General features: G+C 33.9%; 1 protein-coding gene across 1 annotated transcript in view; it reads left to right on the forward strand.

Moving 5' to 3' along the window:
* KHDRBS2 (KH RNA binding domain containing, signal transduction associated 2) overlaps window positions 1-22,650 on the forward strand; it is a gene marked incomplete at both ends in the record, with an annotated part of 457,143 nt that overhangs the window by 139,776 nt on the left and 294,717 nt on the right. Inside the window, one exon of the mRNA XM_084256497.1 lies at window positions 19,780-19,896. Coding sequence (XP_084112623.1) covers window positions 19,780-19,896 — 117 coding nt within the window. The remainder of the gene's footprint in view (window positions 1-19,779; window positions 19,897-22,650) is intronic.

The raw sequence follows: 22,650 nt of genomic DNA on the forward strand, positions 1-22,650 counted from the left end.
GTTGTTGTGATTTTTATAGACGAGATATAAGATGTATAATTTATGAGATATAAGAATTCAGATTTAACTTTACTTTTTGAAGGAAAAGGGAAAGTTATAGTTTAATTTGACATGAAAATCATGATTTTAAAATTGGTGAAATAAATTTAATGAACTATTTAATGGGTTTACTTTTCTCAGCTGAAGGCATCTTTCTGAGATATGTGGGAAGCCATGATTATAAATCCACACACTACTTCATTAAGTTTGTTTTCAAAAAACACTGTTTTCATCATTAATGGTACAGCATGAATAATTTCATGTATAAAATAATCTTTGTTAATACTTAAGAATAATTGTGTTGATTCCAGAGAAACTTTCATGCTAATAGTACTTATTCTGCTTCTTGTCATTTTAATCATACCTTTGAGATATCCACATAAATAGCTCTCGTATTTCTAGAATCATACTCTGAATTCAGATCTACAGATCCTCCTAGTCCTCTGGAGATATACTGATCTCCAAGGTGCACACAGAAAAAGGTTATGACTTTGTCTCTTCAGTAACTTAGTTATGGGAGCTCCACTTTACTTGATTCAGAAAAGGGGAAAATGTTTTCCATCAACACTGGTGGTGGTTATCATGACAGCTGTCCAGCACCATCAGGTACCATTGAACCTCCAAAATATCTCTGGCTTTTATGTGTGGTCTCTTTCTTCTTTTTAAATTAAATTGTATATTTTTTATGTCTTTTGTCCTTAAGAAACTAAACACTAATCCGTGAGAGTCAGCAGGGTTAGGCTAAAAAATCCTCCTTTTTTCACATTTTATCCCCTTTCTTTCAGTAAACCATATGGAAATAGATACCAGAGGTAGATAGGAAGCTATTACAATCTTCATTATCCAATATCTCTTTAGATTTTCACCTTATAAAACCATATGGCCACACAGAAATCTGTACTAATTGGAAGTGCTTAAGACAGGAATAATAAAATATTTGATTGATGTCCTTCTCTAACATAAGGAAACTAGGATGTGTTCTATTTATCGTGGAATTGGATCCATGATTGCATTTGGTAGCTGTTTATCTCTTGATTATATCTATTTTTATGTTCCTAATTGTTTCCAAAGAAACAATGTTAAATTTGGCTAATAACTGATATAATGAAGTGCTTTAGTGGTACACATCATAAGCATATAAAAGCACTTTTTCAGAATTGTTTTGATTGCAAGTGACTGAAATTCAGCTTGAGCTAGTTTAATCATAGATTAAATAAGTGGATTCTAGGGCTCTTTTACATAGTTGAGGGAAAATTTGAACATTCAAATATGGTAAATAGAAGATCAAATTGAGCCCCAGGAACAGTTGGTAGACAGACAGGTTACAAACAACATTCATACTCACCTTACTTCTCTGTTTTTTTTTTTTTTTCCCCATAAGTTTTAGCTTTCCTCTCTTCAACTGTAAATTTCCTTCCCGTAATGGCAGGAAACAATGTCACTTTTAGCTCAGTGTTCCATTTTTTTTTTTTTAAACTAACGTGTTTATTTATTTATTTTTAAAGATTTATTTATTCATGCATGCAAGAACTAGGGTACAGGCCAGAGGTACAGGAAGGTGAGCGGATTCACCAGAGACAGAGAGGGGAACAGAACAGGCAGACTGACTGAAATACACTGCTGAGGGGAGCAGCGGGTGAGACAGGAGACGTCTGCTGCGCCATGCCGGATTCTCTCTGGCTGGCGGGGGCTGGACCCGCGCTACAGAGGCTGTGGAAAGCTTTACAATGCTGTGCTCAACTGCCTGGGCCACCAGGGGAAGCCCTCAGTGTTTCATTTTTAATGTACACACCAGAAAATAGTCTTGTCTATATTCAACATTAAAAAATTCTAAGAAAAAGCCAAGACTATATGGATACCTCATGTGTCTGCCCCATGTACAAGTTAGATGTGGGAAAGTAGATGTAATGGAAGTCTATGAATCATTAACCCCCAAAAGGAGAAATTCAACATGGAATAAAGAGGGAGAACTGTTTTCACTAGAAATTCTTAGTTTTTATTCTTTTCTTCACTTTTTCAACCCAGATCAATATAAAACACTCTTCTTTTTTTTTTCTCTTTTTTTTTCTTTAAAGATTTATTTATTTATTTATACAAGCACTGCGTACAGTCAGAAGCGCGGGAGGGTGAGAGAATTCACCAGAGCCAGAGCGGGGAGCAGAGCAGGCAGAAGGACTGAAGTAAACTGCTGAGGGGAGCAGCGGGCGGCAGGAGAGGTCTGTGCGCCATGTGGGACCCTCCTCTGGTGGGCAGGGAGCAGCCGGGGTTTGAACCGGCGCTGCAGAGGCTGCGGGCAGCTTCGCAACCCAGAGCTCAACCACTGCACCACCAGGGAGGCCCTAAAACACTCTTCTTATAATAAATAAACAAAATTTTCCTTGCAACATTTCTGTAACACAAAGAGGTGTTAACACACAAGCTAGTATACGCACACACACTGTGCATTAGCTTCTTTAATAAACTAAGAATTTATTTTTGGTTATTTTCCTTGTCTAAAAATTTATTTTAATAATCCTTAATCATTTTTTCAGTATTCTTTTAGAGTGGAAGTCAAATTGGGTAATAATTCAGCTTTAGACCTACAATTCTATTAGCTTCTTTTTTTTTTTTTTTTTTTTTTTTTTAAATTTTAACAGAACAAACTTTATTAATTTATTGTAAATTTTTAAATCTGCTAACAAGAGGAGGAACTATGGAGATTTAGTGTATTATCTTCTGTCTACAGTGTTCTAGACAATTGTAATGTCATGATGCAGTTCATAGTCAACAGGTTAAGCCATTTGGGTAGTCTTTATACAAATAATTATATCAAAATTGTTTCTAGCCTAGAATCTAGACAAGTTCTAGGTATCTTTCTTGCCTTTTGTGGGATATAAATTTATTTATTTATTTATTTATTTAAAAACTATTTTATGCATGTTTTTTTTTTTATATATATCAGCAGTTTTTATTTATTTATTTATTTTTTTTTTTTTTATAAATTTTATTGTTATATTCCCCATACAATTGCAGCCCCCCATTCTGACCCCAATCCCTCCCCCTCCCGCCCCCGCCCCCCTAAAAGTGTCTCTGGTTCATAGTTTTTTGTTGATTTTGATTTTCACTTTCTTATAGTTATTCATTTTCCTGGTCCCTTATTTAAGTTTTCTAGATTCCTGCTATGAGTGAGACCATCCGGTATTTTTCTTTTTCTTTTTGGCTTATTTCGCTGAGCATGATCCCTTCCAGCGCCATCCATGTTGCAGCAAATTGCATGTGTTTATCTTTTTTGAATGCTGAGTAATATTCCATGGTATATATGTACCACATCTTCTTGATCCAGTCATCTATTTTTGGGCATTTGGGTTGTTTCCAAAGCTTAGCTATTGTAAACAGTGCTGCTATAAACATAGGGGTGCAGGTGTTCTTTGGAATTGATGTTTCTGTGTCCTTTGGGTAAATACCTAGGAGTGGAATTGCTGGGTCATATGGAAGCTCTATGTTTAGTAGGTCCAGAAATCTCCACACAGCTTTCCACAGTGGTTGGACCAGTTTGCACTCCCACCAACAGTGCAGAAGAGTTCCTTTTTCTCCACACCCTCGCCAACATTTGTTGTTGCTAGTTTTTTTAATATGTGCCATTCTCACTGGTGTAAGATGGTATCTCATGGTAGTTTTGATTTGCATTTCCCTGATGACAAGTGATGTTGAACATTTTTTCATATGCCTGTTGGCCATTTGCATTTCCTCTTCAGAGAAGTTTCTTTTAAGCTCTTCTGCCCATTTTTTGACTGGATTATTTTCTTTGTTGTTGTTGAGTCTCATCAGCTCTTTGCAGATTTTTGTGATCAGTCCTTTATCATTAGTGTTGGGTGCAAAAATGTTCTCCCAGTTGGTGGGGTTTCTCTTTGTTTTTGTTATTGTCTCTTTTGCTGTGCAAAAGCTCTTTAATTTGATATAGTCCCAGCTGTTTATCTTTGCCTTCACTATCACAGCTTTGGGTGATGTGTCTGTAAAGATGTCTTTGATGTGCAAATCACGTAGTGTTTCGCCTATATTTCCTTCTATATATTTTATGGTTTCAGGTCTTATGTCTAGTTCTTTAATCCATTTTGAGTTGATTTTTGTGTATGGTGTGAGGTGGTGGTCAAGCTTCATTCTTTTGCATGTAGCGACCCAGTTTTCCCAGCACCATTTATTGAACAAACTTTCTTTGCTCCAATGCATAGTCTTTGCTCCTTTGTTAAAGATTAGTTGACCATAAACCTGTGGGTTTATTTCTGGATTTTCTATTCGATTCCATTGGTCTGTATGTCTGTTCTTGTTCCAATACCATGCGGTTTTGATGATTATGGCTTTGTAGTATAGTTTGAAGTCTGGGAGTCTGATGCCTCCATTCCCTTCTTTTTTTTTCAGGAGAGCTTTGGCTATTCGGGGTTTTTTGTGATTCCATATGAATTTCATCAATAATTGTTCTATTTCTTTGAAGAATGACATTGAAATTTTGATTGGAATAGCATTGAATCTGTATATTGCTTTTGGAAGGATGGCCATTTTAATAATGTTTATTCTTCCAATCCATGAGCAGGGGATGTCTCTCCATTTCTTTGTGTCTTCTTCTATTTCTTTTAACAGTGTTTTATAGTTTTCTTTGTATAGGTCCTTTACCTCTTTTGTTAGATTTATTCCCAAATATTTGATTTTTTTTGTTTCAATAACAAAAGGGATGGTCTTTTTGATTTCTTCTTCTTCAGATTTATTGTTTGTGTATAGGAAGGCTACTGACTTTTGCGTGTTGATTTTGTATCCTGCCACTTTACTGAACTGATTGATGAGTTGAATTAGCTTTTCTGTGGAGTTTTTGGGGTTCTCTATGTATAATATCATATCGTCTGCAAATAGTGATAGTTTGACTTCTTCTTTTCCTATTTGGATTCCTTGGATGTCTTTCTCTTGTCTTATTGCCCTGGCTAGGACTTCCAGTATTATATTGAAAAGCAATGGTGAGAGTGGACATCCTTGTCTTGTTCCAGATCTTAATGGAATTGCTTTCAGCTTTTCACCATTGAGAATGATACTGGCTGTTGGCTTGTCATAGATGGCCTTTATGATGTTGAGGTATGTTCCTTGTATCCCAAGAATTTCAAGGGCTTTTATCATGAATGGGTGTTGTACTTTGTCGAAAGCTTTCTCAGCATCTATTGATATTATCATATGGTTTTTATATTTCTTTTTGTTGATGTGTTGGATAACGTTGATTGATTTTCGGATGTTAAACCATCCTTGTGCCCCTGGAATGAATCCAACTTGGTCGTGGTGAATTATCTTATGGATACATTGTTGGATTCTGATAGCTAAAATTTTATTGAGGATTTTTGCATCAGTGTTCATTAGGGAGATTGGCCTGTAGTTTTCCTTTTTTGTGTTGTCCTTGTTCGGTTTTGGTATTAGTGTAATGTTGGCTTCATAAAACGTGTTTGGTATTGTCCCTTCCTTCTCAATTTTTTGGAAGAGTTTGTGAAGGATAGGCACTAATTCGTCTCTGAATATTTGGTAGAATTCATTTGTAAATCCATCAGGTCCTGGGCTTTTGTTTTTGGGGAGGTTTTTGATTACCATTTCAATTTCGCTAATTGTAATTGGTCTGTTTAGGTGTTCTATTTCTTCTTTATCTAGCTTTGGGTGATTGTAGAGTTGTAGGAATTTGTCCATCTCCTCTAGATTGTTAAACTTGTTTCCATATAACTGTTCATAGTAGTTACTGATTATTCTTTTGATTTCTGCTGTGTCCGTTGTGATTTCTCCTCATGAACCCAACTTTGGCTTAGTTGCCACCGAAAGTAGCTGTTTTAGTGATAAGGTATCTACTCTCATTGTACAACTCTTTTCTTCATTCTTCTCAGATGCATGTCTTTTAGTGTTTGTTATTTATTACAATTGCACAATAATTTCTAAAGTTATTTCCAACAATACAATAGCAGTTTTATTTATTCTTGACACCAGATACTTATATCTGATTTTTCATAGAATACATAATTATATATATAATATAAATGTTATTTTCTCTCCAAAAGTATTTGAAAATTTATGAACATATAAATCTTAACAATAAAAAACTCTAATGATGGCAACAAGTGAGAAGAAATGAATGAAAAAACAAAGGGGCATTTGAATTATGTCTTATTAAGGAACATTTTAATATGAAAATATTCTTTAACTTGAATAACTTGTAAAATAAATTGCCCTTCAATATTTCCAAATTCTTGCTATAAGTGAGACCATCTGGTATTTTTCTTTTTCTTTCTTGCTTACTTTGCTGAGCATGATCCCTTCCAGCTCCATCCATGTTGTTGCAGATTTCATGAGTTTATCTTTTTTGATTGCTGAGTAATAGTCCATGTGTATGTGTACCACATCTTCTTGATCCTAAATAAGGGATCAGGATAAAACCTTATTACAATAAAGTAAAAATCAAAATCAACAAGCAACTATAAACCAGAGACACAGGATGGGGGAGGGAGGAGGGAATAGGATCAAAAAAAGGGGGGGTGGGAATTGTATGGGGACTATAACCAAGCTGAAAATGCATACATTGTGCAAAAATGAAAAATGATATAAAAATGTATAAAATAAAAATATATTGCCCTTCAGTATACTTAGCTGATTTTGATATTTTAGTAAATATTTGATTTCATTTTTCTGTAGTAGTTATCTTTTTGCATGGCTCTATTTAAGACAGTTTAGTAAATGACTATTCCTCCCAGTTTCCAACACTCTAGGCCACTTGGGAGGCCCCCATACTTTTTTTGTTTGAAATTGAACTAGATCCAGCATCATTTAGAAGGTCCTCAACTACTCTGTGCTGTTTTTTCTAAAAGTATGCATGCATAGTTTACATTTTTCTTAGAATTCCCTACATTGACAAATATAAAGAGCAATTTAAATTTTTAAGAAAAATTTTGGTAAGTGTTGAAAGCCTGATCCCAGACTTTCAATAGGGAATATATGTGGTTTCTTACATGAATTCTTATTTTGGTGATTATATATTTAAATAAAGCCATGTATTTTATTGGTCATATTTTACAAGGATACTTAATATATTTATTTGTAAATAAGAGTATTCAAATTCATAGAAAAAGTACTTTTCTATTTAAAACAAAGAAAAAACAGCATACTAAGTGAAAGTATAATAAAACATGCATGTTATGCATGTTTACTTAAGGCCTCCTTTATTCATAGGGAACAGATAGTAATGGATCATGGTAAATGATTGTGCTTATTAGTTCATGATTTAAAACATTGTTGACAACTGCACAGAATTTATCTAGTAGACTTTACCATGTTGACAATTATCTCTTTGCAAATCTGTTTGGTATGTAATTTGCCAATGGAAAAACTAAGATATTATATTAAAGATTTTGAGAAGAAATTGGTTAAAAATATATCTGACTTCTCTATGACCAAATCTCCCAACAATGACACACAAAATGTTACCTTTTAGTAGCAAATGCAAAAAATATTGATTGTTTCTAAAGTATGTCATTTGCCACTTTGCATCAAAGCACTTTAAAACCTTTTACCACCACGGAAGTAGAAACTAAAGTACATTAAATAGTACTTTCTGTTCTGTGGTATAATTTTCTTCAGAATATTAGATCTTTGGTTTAGGGTAATTATTACATTTTATGCACACTTATGAATTTAGTAAATTTTTCTTTTAATTCCTGTTACCATTTCTATGGTATAAGTAATCATAAAGAAGCAGATTCCTTTTGTCTCTTCATTTGCTAAAGATTAAATTAATAATGGAGATGCTTGCTTTAAAAAGTCATATAACCAAATTTCATCTTTGTTTTGGTGAAAGAAGTTTAAAATTCTTTAAATATCCAGAAATGGAACCATAATCTTGAGGCATTTAAATATGTTTAATAATATAAAGGTTCTACATCTTTGACAAAGCTGTGTTCCTCTGATCAATTTAAGAACCTTGCTAAAATAGTTTATTTTACAACAATTTTCATTTCTTGCATTCTATTTCAAGATACTGATCTGAGGATTTTAAAGCAGATATTTCTAATTTATTTGGAATTCACAGTTAGACTATTTGTCTTCCTAAAATATGCCAAGGTGTAATTTGGTCAAAGTGAATTACAAAAGTGCTGGAGACTACTTAGGTGATTTTGCAAACAAGATGTCATACAAATAGTCTTACTCAGAAACATTTTTAGGGCACTTTGCTGAAAACAACAAAAATGCCATTCTATTTATTTTTATATACGTTGTCAAATGTATGTTAAATTGCCTTTCTCTTATGTTGCAAATGTACTTAGAAAGATAAATGTTGTATTTCATATTTTTTTAATTAGAGGAGACACTATAACTATTGATTTTATGCATTTCTAATGTATTTTGTTTGTGCCCAATCTCATATTGCCTTGTGATGTATTATTTCACTAGATCATGGCAAAAATCATCAATTCATTCCCTCTTCCAATTTAGTTAATAGAGAAATTATTACATGGAGAGCTACTAAGTTCCAGGGTGGCCAGTTAAGACAGTCAGTCAGTCTAACTGAAGGCAATAACCAGGTCCTTGGTCACTTATTGTGACTGTCTAATGAAGAGATGAAATAAGACCAGTCATTTTTCTCCTTGGAATAACACCAAGGGTACATCAAATAGATACAATACAGATGAGGGGGATTGTCTCAGTGCTAAGGAGTCCCAACAAAACACTGTCTTTGTGTGAACACAGAGTCCTGAGGGGGAGGGAAGAGGTAGGGCTGAGTGGAAGTTACTGAATCAGAACTGGGAAAATTGCCTCATTCAAGATCCAGATGAGGAGTTCTCATGGAAATCCTCTAGAGGGAGAATAGGAGTACAGATATGCTCATGTACCTGCTGGAGCAGTGGATCTGAGTTCTTGACTCCCAACTCCTTTTAGTAAGCTGGAAAGCACTAGCTTGCTGCATCAGTCTGATGTGGGAAGGACAACTTTAATTGTCTTATAAGTGCCTATGGTCAGACCTGAAAGATCCTACATCTAAAATTGTGTGCATTCTGTACATCCTGGGGCCATGAAAAGATTCCTACTATGAAAATGAGATCAGGGAAATTATTCCAAACAGGCAGTGAAAGTACCAAGAAAGATTTTAATCCTTATAGAAGCCAAAGTCAAAGAAAAATGCACCTATATGGATTAAAACACTAATACTAGAGCAAATGCAAGTCTGAATCTAAGTATATATTCCTAAGTTGTGTATGAATCTAAGGCATTAAAATGAGCATAAACATTAAATGGGACCATTGATAACCCATGATTTCCAACATAAGTAAATATTAAATTACTTTGTAAAGTATTTATAAAATGCAATTCTCTCTCTCTCTCTTTCTCAGACACACACGCACACACACACACACACACACACATCTTAAGTATTCAAAGAAAGAAAATAATAAAAATTCAAATTTAATGTAAGTATGAAAAATAATTCTAAAAAATAAAATTCAAAAGTTAGTGAAGATGTTAAGCAGCAAAAAATGACATCGATGAACTTAATTAACTGGGCCTCCCTGGTGGCACAGGGGTTAAGCACAGCACTATGAAGCTATCTGTAGCCTCTGCAACATGAGTGCAATCACCAGCAGGCCAGGGAGCTACCCACATGGTGCAGCAGACCTCTCCTGGCTCGCCTGTTGCTCCCCTCAGCAGTATATTTCAGTAGATCTGCCTGTTCTGTTCCCACTCTGTCTCTGGTGAATCTTCTCAACCTCTGCACCTCTGGCCTGTACCCCAGCTCTTGTATGCATAAATAAATAAATATTTAATAAATAATTAGTTGGGTAATCCAAAAAATACTTCAAGGTTATAGCTCACAGAAATAAAATTGTTAAAACTATGCAGAGTGCTTAGATTCCTCAGGAGTATACTGATAGTATTTAGCTTATTTCTAGTGGCAGTTTTGGAAGGGAAAAAGCATATTTGTATATGCATTAACTAAAAATGTGTGATACAGCTACAGTTGATCATTGTTTGCCATTGAGTACATAAAATAAGTAAAGAAAAAATATTTTGCTATGTAGTCAAGTTGGGATGAAAGAAAATTAAAGTTAGCTTCAATTAAGTAGGAGGTTAAAAAAATAAATTTGAGCAGAAACGAACATAATAAAATGAATGAAGCATTAGAGTATCAATACCAAAGGAAACATTTTTGATGGAATGCTAAAAAAAGCTCTTTTATTAGGCAAAAATAAACAATATTATGTGTGAAAATGGTAGCTAAATATAGATGGAATATTCTCAAAAATTTACACTCATTCTTAGTGAACATGTTAACCTGCCACAGTTCTTGGAGGCTGGCAATACATTACTCTTGAGTCAGAGAAAACAACTTTATTACTCATGGGCTGCAAGCAGCATAAACATTGGCCCATTTTCATCAGTTCTCCCTGTCCCCAAGTCTCGAGGTGATATGAGTGGAACCATATCAGATGCCTGCACATGTCTTTGGTTGTTTCACAGGGAGGGTAACTGTGCTGAAGGATCCCGAAATGTGAAGATACAGGGGAGAAAATGTGATTTTTTTAAAAAACTTTTTCATAATCTAGTAGGGTAGTTGTAAAGGCAGGAATGACCACAGTGCAGGTTTTCTGATCCCATGCAGACCGGGTAAAGGAGGAGTCAGAGGTCCTCAGTGGTTTTTTGCAGGTCTTTTATTGGGGTTCACCAGGCATATGGCAGGCAGGGGTGCTGGCTGGGAGGCTGTCAGGCCTCCCAGCCCCCAGCAAGTATTTACTCTATCTGGGCTCTCTGGCGTTCGTTCTGCTGCTGCTCGGCTTCTCTTTTGGCTTCTGCTTCAGCTTCTGCTGCTGCTTCTACTGCTGCTGCTGGCGTCCCCGTGACGCCGCCCTTAAAAGCCCAGTCTTAGCCCAGGTGAATCCCATCTACCTATGCCCACACCCTATTCCAGGTGCCCGCCATCAGGCATGCATTCAGGACAAGGATCCATCATCTATCCTGATGGCGGGAGGGCAGAAAAGCCTGACATTTTCTTTACCCTACAGTAGTATTCAAATTATTCTAAGATGATTGGATGTGTAATTTGGGGTAAAGCAAATTACAGATTTTAATTTATCTCGCAGATCATCACAAATGTAATAACTTAAAAGAATGTATTTATTATGTTGAAATTCTGTGACTCAGAAGTCCTGGCATGACTGAGATGAACACTAACTTTTTATTTTATTAGTAATTGATCAGAGTTTTTTTTTTTTTATTTAAATCCTTTGTGTCTGTGAGGATTCAGCCTTGTGTTGGGTCTGTGTGTGGTTTGGGTAATGAACGCTTTTGAGTCTGCCCCATGTTCTGCACTGATTGCTCCTGAAAGGATGCAGCCTTGCACACTGACAGCCTTTCCAACCCTGGGGTAAACTGACACATGTTTTTAGAGTTGGTGTTTTATTACAGGCCCTCACCTGGTGTTGGATCATAGTGCTGGAGTCTGATGGGGAGTGTGGAAGTAGGCAGTATGTATAAAGTGATCTGCAACTCTCCCTGTGAGAACACATACTGTTTGGAACAGCAAATGGAGAAATACATGACAAAGAGTGTTTGTGAGCAAGGGAGACTTTGATAGAGAGCATTAAGAGGAAACCAATAACTGTATGATAGAAAAATAAAAGCATAGCAACCAAAAGTAATAGAGGGAAAAACACAGGAAAGAACCCTGCATTTAAAAAGGAAGAAAGAGCTCAAATTAATAAACTAACTTTCTGCCTTAAAAACTAGGGGGGAAATCTAAATCCAAGGTGAACAAAAGGTAGGAAATCCTAAAGATTAGAATAGAAGTAAAACAAATAGAGAATAAAAGGAGAAACAATGTAGAAAATCAAAACTAAGTTGTCTCTATAGGTTGTCAAAATTGAGAAAAATTGTGCTAAACTGACAGTGTCAAAACCACTACAATCAGCAAGAAAAGTGGGGCTAATCACCACTGACCTGAGAGTACTAATAAACATGAAGGAATATTATGAGTAGCTGCATGCTAACAAATTATGTAAGTTAGCTGTTATCTGATATTTATATAAAATATTAGCTTTAGAAATTATATATTCTATGAATTGGCACCAATTCATAGAATATATGGTTTATTTCAAGAAATTAAAACTATAAAATACAAGAATATAACTTACATGAAGGTGTTATTTTGTGATTATTTGAAGGGTCAAAGAAATATCTGTTACATATTCAAAGTGCAAAGATGTAGATAAAACATTCATGCAGCTCTATGTCTGTACCTGTATATACTGAGCAAACAAGTCACCCTCCTCTACATGACTCTATGACAATATCTACTGACATTAGGAATGTTTTTTTTTTTTTTTCAGAAAGTTGTGTATGCTGACAAATTAGGGTTGCGGTTTGCACTTGGTTATAGTTAAGATTAAGGCTGCTTGTTAATATTTATGCTTTTTACCTAGTAATAATGTTCTAGATGAATCTTATCAAATAAAAATAACTTGAGCTTGGGAAGGTGCCCTTGGAGTACATAAATATGACAAAGGTGTGTCTCAGAAAATATTTAAGGATGGCTCCACACAGGATGTAAAAAACATTTAAAACATAACCAAAGATACTTTAGATATCTATGACAGGAATATATGATTTATACACACAAAAATGCTGAAACATAGTAAAGAATTATTTATAACTGATGATTGGGACATGAATTGTGTGTATATTTCATTACTAAACTTCATGCTGAATCATTTTTATAAGCTTTGTCTCATTTTGTGTCATTTCTGTAAACCATGGACATTCTATGTAGTATGATTTTGACATCCACCCTGTTATTTTTAAACCTCTGAAGTGAATATTAAGCATAGATATAAACAATCAGCACATTTCAAAGGATCTACATTTTTATACTTGTAATAAATGGGTTCTTCTTCATTTGTTTATTCTTCCTCCAAATTCAAGTGGGGAAAATCTCTGAAGAGCACAATCCCAAATGGAATTTTTATCTTATTGCAAGCAAGAATAATTGCTTTTTGTATTTTTGGTACATTTTCCTTTTTATACTCCTAGTTCATATATGTATTAACATTTATTTATTTTGAAATGTGTACATTTTGAGATTTAAATATATTGTAATGAGTGGTATTTTAGCATAGAACAAAATTTATAATAACGGCAAATTCAGTGAACACGTTTTTTTTTCTCAAAATCTAGGCTACTCTAGCTAGAGTTTTGCTGAAATTATTACTTCCTGATTTCACCACCTCCTTGTTTACTCCTTCCATCTCCCATTCCAAAAACACATTTGTGTTCACTCTTTTAAATCTTAAGAATCTTACAAGTTATTAAATTATGGCTAAATACTGAAGATACTATTGAATAGTCTTTGAGGTTTTATTTCTGTGTTAAAAAAAGAAATTTACTTTAAAGGAAAAGTTAGAATCAAGTATTGTCAATTAAGTATTTACCAGTCAGAATTATATCAATTGGTTTTTATTTGAAACGGGATTATGTATGAGATGGAAGCTGAGGAGAAACGAATGTCTTGTTAGAACTTTGTATTGACTATTTTCAGGATTATCTTCAAATAAATGTTCACAAACAAAGCACAACACTGAAAGTATATAACCAACTTTATAATTAGTTTTGATTCTTAAAATTTCAAAAAAGATATGTTTAGGAAAATCCTCATGAAAAAACTTCTCAGAGTAATTTGTCACTGCTGCACGGATCCTCAAATACCAAATATTAGGGAAGAGAGAAATCATATAAGCAAAAATTCTTTGATGAATTCTTGTGAGTAAAAGCAAATGGTAGATTATACTTTTATAATTTTTAAAAGCACATTAATAGAAGGGTCATTTACTTGAAATAATGTATAATTGTTACTCATAAAAAAGTACATATAACACCTTCATTCTATTGGATATATGCACTCTACTAAAGGAAAGTTTGTAAAAGATTTAAAATGGGATGTTGCTACAATTTCAAACCAATTTGGACTCAAATCAGTCATTGGTGAGAAATAAAACTACTGTGTTGAAATGGAGGTTTTGAGAGGTATGTCACAATAATCAAGGCAGAGAACAGAAAATTCTGAGAGTGTTAACCATGTATGTGTTTTTTGTCAGTCATCTTTTCCACCCAGAAATAAGGAATTCTGTGTCTTCCTTTCAGAATCGAAAGCATTCTCAAGGGAGATGTTGCTTTGAGTATTTTGGTATTTTTATGTTCCATGTTTTAGTAACACCAGTAAAAAGGCAAGGATGTATTATAACAGAAAATATTAAAGAAACCTTTAGCCAGATTTTACTAAATTATAATTGTGCTATATGATTTCTTTCAAAAGTTATGTAATATTTTATATATTTAAAGACTATGTCTAATTCTAATGCAGAGTGGAAAACAGCATAATATAAAGTGCATGTTCATAAACCCCTAAGTTAAACTAAACTCTACCATATTACCCATGGCTTCAATACCTGTGTGGTTCTGTTTGATTACATTCCCCACTATGTATGTAAGATGTTAGCAAGGTCTTGAATTTTGTGTTAATCATTGCCCCTGTTATTTGAATATTAATTTTATTACTTTATACATATATTCATAAGGAAAATATTTTTTTCTTGCTTTGAGTTTTGTGAAAGTAGCATAATATGTGTGGAACATGAATTATTCACTCAAAATTTATTTCTAGCAGGTATTAATGAGGATTTATAAAGTTATGGGTAATTTAGGATCATTGTTGTAAAATATTCCACCATGGATGTGCCACAGTTTATTTAATCATTTGTACCAGACATGATTCTGACAGGAAAACAATATCTACTTTTATGTAAGATTTACAAATTATTTAGCCCTGATATTATTGCTAATAAGGCTGAAATTTTCATACTTTCCTATTGCCATCCTGTGCCATCATCCTTCGATGATGTAATCACAATTTTATTATTATTAATTTGTTTGCCTTTTCCTTACTAAGGTATACTTGTTTTTTAAACTAATACTTTATAGGTGACATGATGTAAATATCTCCTGATTTGTCACTTATGTTTTCACCTTCTTTGAGTGTAATTTAATGAACAGGTATTTGAACTTTACTCACACTTTTATTTTGCAGTTAACATGTTTTTATTTCTTGTTTTAAAACTCTTAGGGATCATTTTCCTACACTTTGCTTTTAGAAATTCTCAAATTTTTCCTTTCATCCCTAACTATATAATCCATCTTTTTTTATTTTTAATAGTGCAGGAGACAGTTTCATTCTCCTGACCATGAGTAGGATAGCCAATTATGCTATTTATTTAGTCATTCCCCTTTTCCATAATATGTTAATGTCCTGTTGTTGCTGCAACGATTACCACAGACTGAATGTCTTACAGCAGACCAAATTTATTCAAGTTATGGAGGGCAGAAGTATGGTATGGTTCTTATGGGCTGACATTAATGTGTCAGCAAGGCTGCATTTCTTCTGAAAGATCTAGGAGAGAATTTGTTCTTTGAAATTTCCAGTTTCTAAAATCTGTTATTCTTTGACTCATGTCCTCCTTCCATTTACAAAGCAAGTAGTTGCATTATTTCAATGTCTGCAGCCTCATTCTTTGCTTGTAACAACACTGGGCACAGCTAGATAACCAAGGATAATCAGCTCAATATATTTAATTTATTAAGATTTGAAGAGTCTCTTTTGCAAGGTAACATTTATAAATATTGTGTATTAGGGGATGGATGTCTTTAGAGGGTCATTCTTCTTCCTCTGTGATCTGTAATCTTCTCCTCTGTTGTATAGTCACATAAGAATGAGTCAGTTAATAGGTAGATTGAGGGGGCACCCCATGACCCCCAAACCTTGCACACTGTAAGTGTGTTCTGCCATCTGCCACATAAAGACAAAACATATTCTTAGTGTGTAAGACCTTCAGTAGGAAAGACCATTAATAGAATTAGTGTGTAATAGAGAAAGAGAAAAGATGACAGTTTTCCAAAGAAACACCCTGTTACCCATCCCCTTGTGGGCAGATGCCCAGCCAAACAGGGTGGCCCAAGGTGGGGCCACTGAGGCCCAAAAGCTTGCCACGAGTCTTAAGGATCCTTATACGGGAGAACCATAAGAAAGGGACAGAAGTGACCAGGTAAGTCTGGAAGAAAAGGAGCAAAATCAAGTTGCAGTCAAGGTAACATCTATCATTGTCTACCTCTCCACGGGTCTCTCACACATGAATCTTTCAAGTGTGTTTTTCCATGTTCCCCAAATTCCTGGTGCAAGTCCAAGGCTGAGGAGCAAACTCAGCTTCTTCTTGATATATTTCTCTCCGTGTCCATCCTGCAGTCCTTCTGCCTTAAGTCTCCTCTGCCCTCTTCTTTCTAGTTTCCCTTCACCATTCAACTCCAACTTTCCTTAGGTGGAACAGGGAACATGGGACCTCCCATTTTTAGATTATGGTGTTAAAAGTCCAATTTTGTAATTTGTAGATAGTGTTCTATTTGCTATCTGTGCCTCAGAACTCCATGTAAAACACTGTCATAATCAACACAACTTTATAATAAATCTTTGTATGTGATGGCAATAGCCCTCAACTTAGTCTTGAACTTCTGATTGTTTTGGCTATCATTAAGTCTTTTGTCTTTTCACACACATTTTAGAACCAATTTGTTAGTTGATTCAAATCTGATTGTGATTGTAATTAGAATCAAATTGTATTGAAGTTATATGCAATTGAGAATATTACAAATCTGTATGACATTGAACTTCCTATTCATGAAAGCAGTCTAATTTTCTTTATCAATTTGATACATTTTAATATATATTTTATTTATTCTTTGTAAAGGTTATGAACATACATAGCTAAACTCATTCTTTGGAAAACATTTTTATTCTATCAAAAATGGTATCTCTCTATAAAAGGATTTTCTAATTCTGTGCCATTTGTACACAAAATACAATTATTTATGTATATATATTTTGTATAAAATATCTTGCTTGCTAAACTCTTCTACTAATTCTAATAAATTTTTAAGAGTTGCTTTAAACCTTATGTATATAATTTATAAACTGTGTTATTTTGTTTTTTTAATATTTAAAATATTTATTGAACAGGACATCAATAATGTGTCTTTCTACCTTATTTATGATATTATTTTACCATTGAACATATGATTCTTATTGGTTTTGAATAGAAACCCCTATAGGGTTGAGGAAACTTCCTTCATTTTTCGGGTGCTGAGTTTTATAATGATTACATTTGAATATTATCAAATTACTGTTCTGTTTAAATAAAATGTTAACTTTTCCCTTCATTAATTTGTTAATAGGTGAATTATAATTAGGGGTTATAAATCTTTAACTACCTGTGTACCTATGATATAAACAACTGAATCATGTATTTGTATTTTTTTAATAATACAACACATCTTATTACTACTGTAATGTTAGTGAACTTTGTTTCATGAGTAGATTTTTTTCCTTAAAAATTTCCTTGGTTTTAGTATCAAGCTTGTATTATTTGTTAATTGAATTGGAGGATATTGTCCCATAACTTTCCCTGGAATAATTTGCGTACATTAAACTGACATATTTCTTAAAAATCTAGTAAAATTTTCTCTTGCAGCTGCCTGGAACATGTTTTACTTTGTACAACATTTCATTGTGATATTTTTAAAATATTTATATGAGTACTTAACCTTCTAATTTTTTCTCCCATTTTTATTTGAAGTACTATTTACATACAGTGAAATGCACAGGTCTTATGTGTGCATCTTATACACCTATAATTTTAAGAAAATATAAACAATTCCATCGTTGAGGTATCTTTTTCATGCCACTTTTCTGTGAACCCAACCCCTACTTTCTATTCTTAATAAGCAACCACTCCTATGAATTACCTGCATTACTCTTGCTTCTTGTATTTTGTATTAACGGAATCAACATAATGTACTCTTTTCTGTATGGCTTCTTTCACTCAAGGTAATGTCTGTGAGATACATCATGCTGGTATAGCATTTGGTGATCAATTCCATTCTATGTATAAATAAACTTGTTTGTTCTTCAAGGATAAGCATTGGTTTATATTTTTAATTTAATGGTAGTTGTGAATACAATGTCATGGGCATTCTTGTGAAAGTTTTTTGGTGAACATATGCCATATGCTTTTTTAAAATGTATAGAATTACTATATCAGAGGTGAGTTCTGTGCTTAACGTCATAGATAACTGCCAAATTTCTTTCCAAAGTAGCTGCATCATTTAATTTTTTTTTAATTTTTAAATTTTTTTTTTAAGATTTATTTATCCAATAGCTGGGGTACAGGCCAGAGACTCGGGAGGGTGAGAAGATTCACCAGAGACAGCGGGGAGCAGAACAGGCAGACATACCGAAAGCACTGCTGAGGGGAGCAGCGGGCGCAACAGAAGTCGGCTGTGCCATGTGGGAATCTCCCTGGCCGGCCGGGAATGGAACCTGCACTGCAGAGGCTGCGGACAGCTTCACAGCGCTGTGCTCAACCTGCTGCGCCACCAGGGAGGCCCAGCTGCATCATTTTAAATTGCCAACAGTGATGGCTCCAGTTCTATATCGTTGTCAATATTTGATCTTTTATTTTAGTTTAGTTTGCTGTGTTCATATGTATACACTTATCAACTTGATAGAGTACTTTATAGATTCTAGTTGCTAGTCATTTTTCAAATGTATGCTGGGGAGGATTTTCTACTCTGTGGCTTATCTATTCAATATCTTAATGGTTTGGGAATCAATAAAAGTTTAGTGAGTGTTCTTTGTTTCTTATCTTTTTTAGTCTATGTTTGCAAAGGTATTTTTGTATGCTTTCTAGAATCTATGTAATTTTAGTTCTTATGTTTAGATCTGTGATGGAGCTCAAGATAATGATGCATAAATGTGAACAAGTGCATACAGGGTTTTTTTTTAAGATTTATTTATTTATGCATATAAGAACTGGGGTATAGGTCAGAGGTGTGGATGGTGAGAGGGTTCACCAGAGACAGAGTGGGGAACAGAATGTCTGCGGATCTCTTCATAGGTTGTGTCTAAACCCCTTGTGCCACCAGGGAGGCCCCTGCATACAGGGTTTTTTTCTTTTTGAAAAAATTTGATAGGTTTCTTTTTAGGATATAGAATATTTGCTTACTCTAGCACCATTTTTTTTTTTAAACCTAATTTTCAAATATTATTGCTTTGGCACTTTGGTTGAAAATCAACTGGCCATCTAGGTGTAATCTTTCTGAATTTCAATACTATTCTGTTTATCTTTTTGTCTAATCCACACTCCAGTAGAATAGTAAATAGATACAGTGGAAGCATTGCTATCTTTATCTTAGATTCAGGGGAGAAACATTTATTCCTTCATCATTAACTGTGGTGTATTTCTTACAGTGGAACCATAGATTAAAAAAATTAGAAAAGCTGATTTTGAAGGCAGTTACTTAATTTTGTTTTTGTCACTCCAGAACCCAGTAGGATTCCGTCCCCCACTTTCTTAAGTATGTGGTTTATTTATTTGATTATATAAGTAAATGATATGTTCAGCATATTGATCTTGGTGTTTGTTTAGAAGACACAACCCTTTTAAAATGAATCCTAGGTTAGAAATCCAAAATGTCTGTGTGGGATAAGAGAGGTCCATAACTTTCAATGATATAGATTAAAAACCCCATAACCCATTAATTGTTCTTAATACAAATTATCAATTTCCTCTATCTTAAAACAGACATCCTATTGATTTTGTCTCCTAGTTCAATTTTGTGGGAAAATTGCTTGGACCAAGAGGAAACTCCTTGAAGAGGCTACAGGAAGAAACAGGTGCTAAAATGTCCATCCTGGGCAAAGGATCAATGAGAGACAAAGCAAAGGTACTGACTTTGAATTTGATATTTAACACATATAGGAGATTACCTGTAAGATTCATGGCCAGATTTGCAAGCATATCTAAAGTGCTCCTCCATCTTTTCCTATGGTTTTTGCCTTCTGGGACCACTCCTACATTTTCTGATGTATTCTCTGTTGTCATAAAAATCAATTATCGACTTTATTTTTTCCAAACGTGTAATTCTGTTTTATTCTCAAGTCCTTTGTGTAGTTTGCTAACAAATCTTTTCACTTGCTTTGTGTCTTTTTTTTTTTTTTTTAATTTTGCTAAACGTCTGTGTTCATTTTGTTGAAATCTGTGTCTGGATCCCTTTCCTTCTTCAACTATGTCATCTAAACACATCATTATATCATTCTCTCATTTTATTTTTGTGCTCTATTTCATTTTGATCCTTTTACTTAAAATAATTTCAAATACTTATCTTCATAGCTAAGATAATTTCACTTATTTTTGAAATATTTTAATATTATTTTAAATCACTTGCCCCCCAAACAACAATAATCTAAGAGATTTATCAATTTTGATGTTTGAAATTATTTATTTCACATCTGAACAACATCATTTTCCATTTTATAAAACAATAGTAATTTTTTCTGTGTTTTAAATCATTGGTTTGGAAAAAATAACTGGAGAGTACGCAGCTATTTATAGAGATTTGCTTATAAAGCTTATTTTAAAATTCATTGCAAAAAGTTGTATATGTTACAGTGTACCATTTGACCAGGCTATACTTACTAATTTGAAAATTTCCATGGAAGACAAAATGTTCAACATTTATTTCTGACTATAAGGATTACTTAGAAATTGCTTTGGAGTTTTATGTTCACTGTTAATGTGGAATATTAAGTGAAGAAATGTCACTGAACTGGTGAATATATCATGCATACTTTGTCTTTATTGTAATTCTTTATCTGAAGGTAGAACAAGTCATTGTGTATTTAAAATGAATGGACAGTAATTCTGTACACTGCAAAAGGAATTCTTTTTGCTAGTCTCCTCTTTTGAATACTGTGTATAATTTTAGAAATAACTTTATTTTCAACCCTACTACCTCCACTATCTCTGATTACGTTTAGAAGTAATAAAGTATTTAAGGTGGCATAAGATAGTATGTAGTCGTGATAAATATATGGTCTCTGTCACAAACCAGTTTATATATATATTTATAATTATATATATATATAAATACATACAATGAGAGAGCAGTTGACACATAATAATCGGTGTCTGTGTTTTCATATATTTTTTAACATTTTCTTATACATTCCCTAGATATCTCAAGTCTTGTAATTAATCTTCATATTGTGTGTTTTACTCTTACATAGTTTTAACGTTTAAATCAAACATCCCCGACTAGGGCTTTCTTGAACTCCCTTAATAGACTAAACCCTCTCTTATCAATTAATGTATTTTATTGAATTTTTCTGTTTCTCTTATTAGACTATGTCTTCTTAGGCCAGAAAAATGTTCCATTTAGCTTTATACACCCAGAGCCTCCATGTAGTCTCTCCAAATCTTTTTTAAAGATTTATTTATTTATTCATACAAGAGCTGGGGTGCAGGCCAGAGGTGCAGGGGTGAGATGAATCACCAGAAACAGAGTGGGGAGTTGAAGGGGGGAATCTACTGAAATACAATGCTGAGGGGAGCAGTGGTTGAGAAGTCTGCTGTCCCATGTGGGTAGCTCCCTGGCTGAGAATCGAACTTGTGCTGCAGTGGCTGCTGATAGCTTCATAGTGAGATTCATAGCTTAACCCCTTGTGCATCCAGGGAGACCCCAATGGGTATAAATTTTTTATTCCTGTGTATTTGATTTTTTTACCTGTTCATAAAGTTTTTCTCTGTGAACATGGTAGGAACCACCATAAGTATTTGAAATACTGTAGGAAACAAATTTCCTAATATGAAATTTCTATTAGATTTTATTTATGGATAACATTTATTTAGAATCCTGATTTTCATTAATTTTTGTATGATTCATTATGTTTGTCTATGTTTTCAGTATTTTCATTGTTCCTTTACAAAATGAGTTAAAATTAAAACATTTAATAGTAGCAATGGTAATAATATATCATGTTATATTGATAAAATACCATTTTTAGAATGTAGATAAGACCTCAACTGCCAAGGGTGCTGCACACACAGTTGAAATAAAATTTACCTTGATAAACACTTGATAAATTAAAAATAAATCCTTGGTAAATTACTAATTGGTGTGCTGCTATTTTGCCTGTATCCAGCATGACTTGAACATACCCACAATGTCTAATAGTATCTCCGCTTAGTCAAAGGTATGCCTCTGTACCACTCAGATTTCCCTTCTCCGGCACTAATTGCCAAACAGGAGAGGCAACTCTGAGGTTTGTAGGGCAGGCTTCTGCCTAGGAGATACCTCTAGCCTTCTCCCTGCACCCACTTTTTGTTGGTATTGAAACTCTTCAGTGCCCCTTTTTATATGATCCCTTATTCTATTTTGCCCTAACTCATGGGACACTCTGAGTCTAGTGCCCTTCTGGATAACTTTCAGATTATCCTAATATGAGTAAAGCAGTGAACTGCCTCCATTGTTATCTTGGTCCAGTATCCCCCACTGTGTTCATCTTTATAGCAAAAATTATTGAAATATTATTTGCTCTCAGTTGCTGTGATCCCTTTTTTATTGTTTTATTTAATCCTTGTAACCAGATCTTTTTCTTCTGGACTGCTGAGCCCAAGGCTTAATCTTCAGACTTCTTTC

Source organism: Talpa europaea (genome assembly GCF_964194135.1).
Source record: "Talpa europaea genome assembly, chromosome: 2".
NCBI classification, from domain to species: domain Eukaryota; kingdom Metazoa; phylum Chordata; class Mammalia; order Eulipotyphla; family Talpidae; genus Talpa; species Talpa europaea.